General features: G+C 43.1%; 1 protein-coding gene across 1 annotated transcript in view; it reads right to left on the reverse strand.

The window, feature by feature from the left end:
- DOCK10 (dedicator of cytokinesis 10) overlaps positions 1-2,154 on the reverse strand; it is a 47,433-nt gene that overhangs the window by 4,394 nt on the left and 40,885 nt on the right. The window contains exon 27 of the mRNA XM_008581626.1: positions 31-131. Within this exon, the coding sequence (XP_008579848.1) occupies positions 31-131 (101 nt within the window). The remainder of the gene's footprint in view (positions 1-30; positions 132-2,154) is intronic.

The raw sequence follows: 2,154 nt of genomic DNA on the forward strand, positions 1-2,154 counted from the left end.
GAAAGAACATTCCAGCAAAGAGAAGCTTACCTGAAGATTTCCTTCAGAAGCTTTACTTGGTTGTCAGGGTATTTCTTTGCATTGGTTTCTTCAAGGAAAGCTCGTGCATAGGCCATTGGCCCGGCGTTGACCTGTGGGAGGGAGAGAATCGGGTGAGGGTGACCCCAACTCCTCTGCGGAGCTGGAAGGACAGCAGGAAGGAGCAGCAACTGTCTACACCAATCGCCTGGCCCAACTCTCTCACCTGCTCATAGTCCACTAATGTGTACCTGGTTCACCTGCTATACTCCAACTAGTCAATAAGTTACAAGGGTGCGCTGAGCGCTGTCCTTCCCACATTCAGTCACTTGCCCACCCCGTCACAGTTTTCTGCGTTCTGCTTGAATTGCTATTTTCTTTTCTTTTTTAAATTGAAGCATAATTGATTATACATATTTTTGGGGTACAGTGTTGACTGTTATTACTTGTGTACAATTTGTGATGATTAAATCAAATCATTATTATTGGCATATGCATGATTACAGATCGTAATTATTCTTTGTGCCCATAACCAATATCTCCCTAATCCCCTTCTCTCTCCCCTTTTCCCACCTCTAGTAATCATAGAGTTTGAACTGCTACTTTCTAAATAGCTTTGAAAACTAGACTCACGTCTATTTACTTGAATACATTTATTTCAATTTGATATCCATGAAATCTAATGCTTGATGTGCTCCTTGGTTTTTTCTATTAACATGAAAATAAACACAGAACTGTTATGAGAAGGCATCCCCAGTCGTGGCGGTGTGCACACTGCCCTGGGAATCACTGTTGACTGTCTGCTTGACAGCCTGGCTTGGGTTCAGCCCGAGCAGGCATTTATTAGATTTGCTGATTGAATGCACAATGCCACGTTCTGTTCACATTCACACGAGTAGGCTCACACTAGTGGCAGAGTACCGGTACCTTAGTGCATATAACCCTTTAATGTGGCTATGGCCCTTGGGAGGAAACATGGTAAAAAAAGAGGGAAGCCAGTGCTGTATTAGAGCTGACTTCAGATGCCTGTGACCACCAGGCATTGCTAGNAGGGAAGCCAGTGCTGTATTAGAGCTGACTTCAGATGCCTGTGACCACCAGGCATTGCTAGTGTGGTAGATGCAGGAAACTGTGGTGGATGTAGCAGACTTTGTGGTGCCAGATCATCTCCAGATCTGATTTCCACTTTCCTTTACTCAGCTATATCCCTAGGGAAGCCACCTGTATGGCATAAGACAATGATGGCTCCCTTGCCTTCCCTGGACTTTATTTTTTTTTTTTTCTTTTTGAGTTAGCCAGTGGGGGACACACACAAAAGAGGCAGGAAAGAGGAGATTGCAGTCAGTGTCTTGACTAGTATCACTCATTTTTCCTTTTGCCTCAGGTCCCAGTACTGCTCAGCAGGGCACTGTTACTGGCTGGCCTTTATTTTTGTTCACTTCAGATTTTTGGCATTAATTTTGATTTTTAAAAATATTGCATTAAAACATTATTTTATATTGATTACTGAATTGTTTGGGGCTCCCTTAAATTGTCCAAGTTGAGTGCCTCAGCCTCACTTGTCTTACCTAGTCCGGGCCCTGGTCAGGGTATTGTGCCCCAGGGCCTTTTCCTTGCTGTCCCCTAGCAGAGGCCATGCCTGTCTGTCTTCAGGTCCAGGGGTGATAACACCCCCTGAGTGCTGCTAGCCCCTGTGCCAGCCCTTGCTGGTTTTCTAAATGCCGCTCACACTTTTGCAAATAGTTTATTTATTCTCTTCTCCTCAATCGCCTACTGTGAGCATGCATCTGCTTCCCGTTGGGCTCTAACAGATAAACACGTGCACATTTTATAAACTAGTAAACATTATTTTTAGAACTTATTTTGGAACAGTTTTATAAGGCTCTTAATGACAGATGTGTACACGAGTGCCATGTTTACTTATTAGTTTATTCATTCGTTAGGATGCAGATATAGAACATAGTTCACCCAGAGAAAATGGGATGAGAGGGTTGAGGAAGAAATTTTATTTCAGCTCAACCTAAAGACTATAGGTTAACTTAAAAGAGACGTATCTATAGGTGTTGGCACCATCAATGTGCATTTACAATTAGACACAATTTTTTTTTTTTGGTAGTTGGCTGGGCACCTAAACAT

Source organism: Galeopterus variegatus, unplaced genomic scaffold, assembly GCF_000696425.1.
Source record: "Galeopterus variegatus unplaced genomic scaffold, G_variegatus-3.0.2 Scaffold2412, whole genome shotgun sequence".
NCBI lineage: Eukaryota > Metazoa > Chordata > Mammalia > Dermoptera > Cynocephalidae > Galeopterus > Galeopterus variegatus.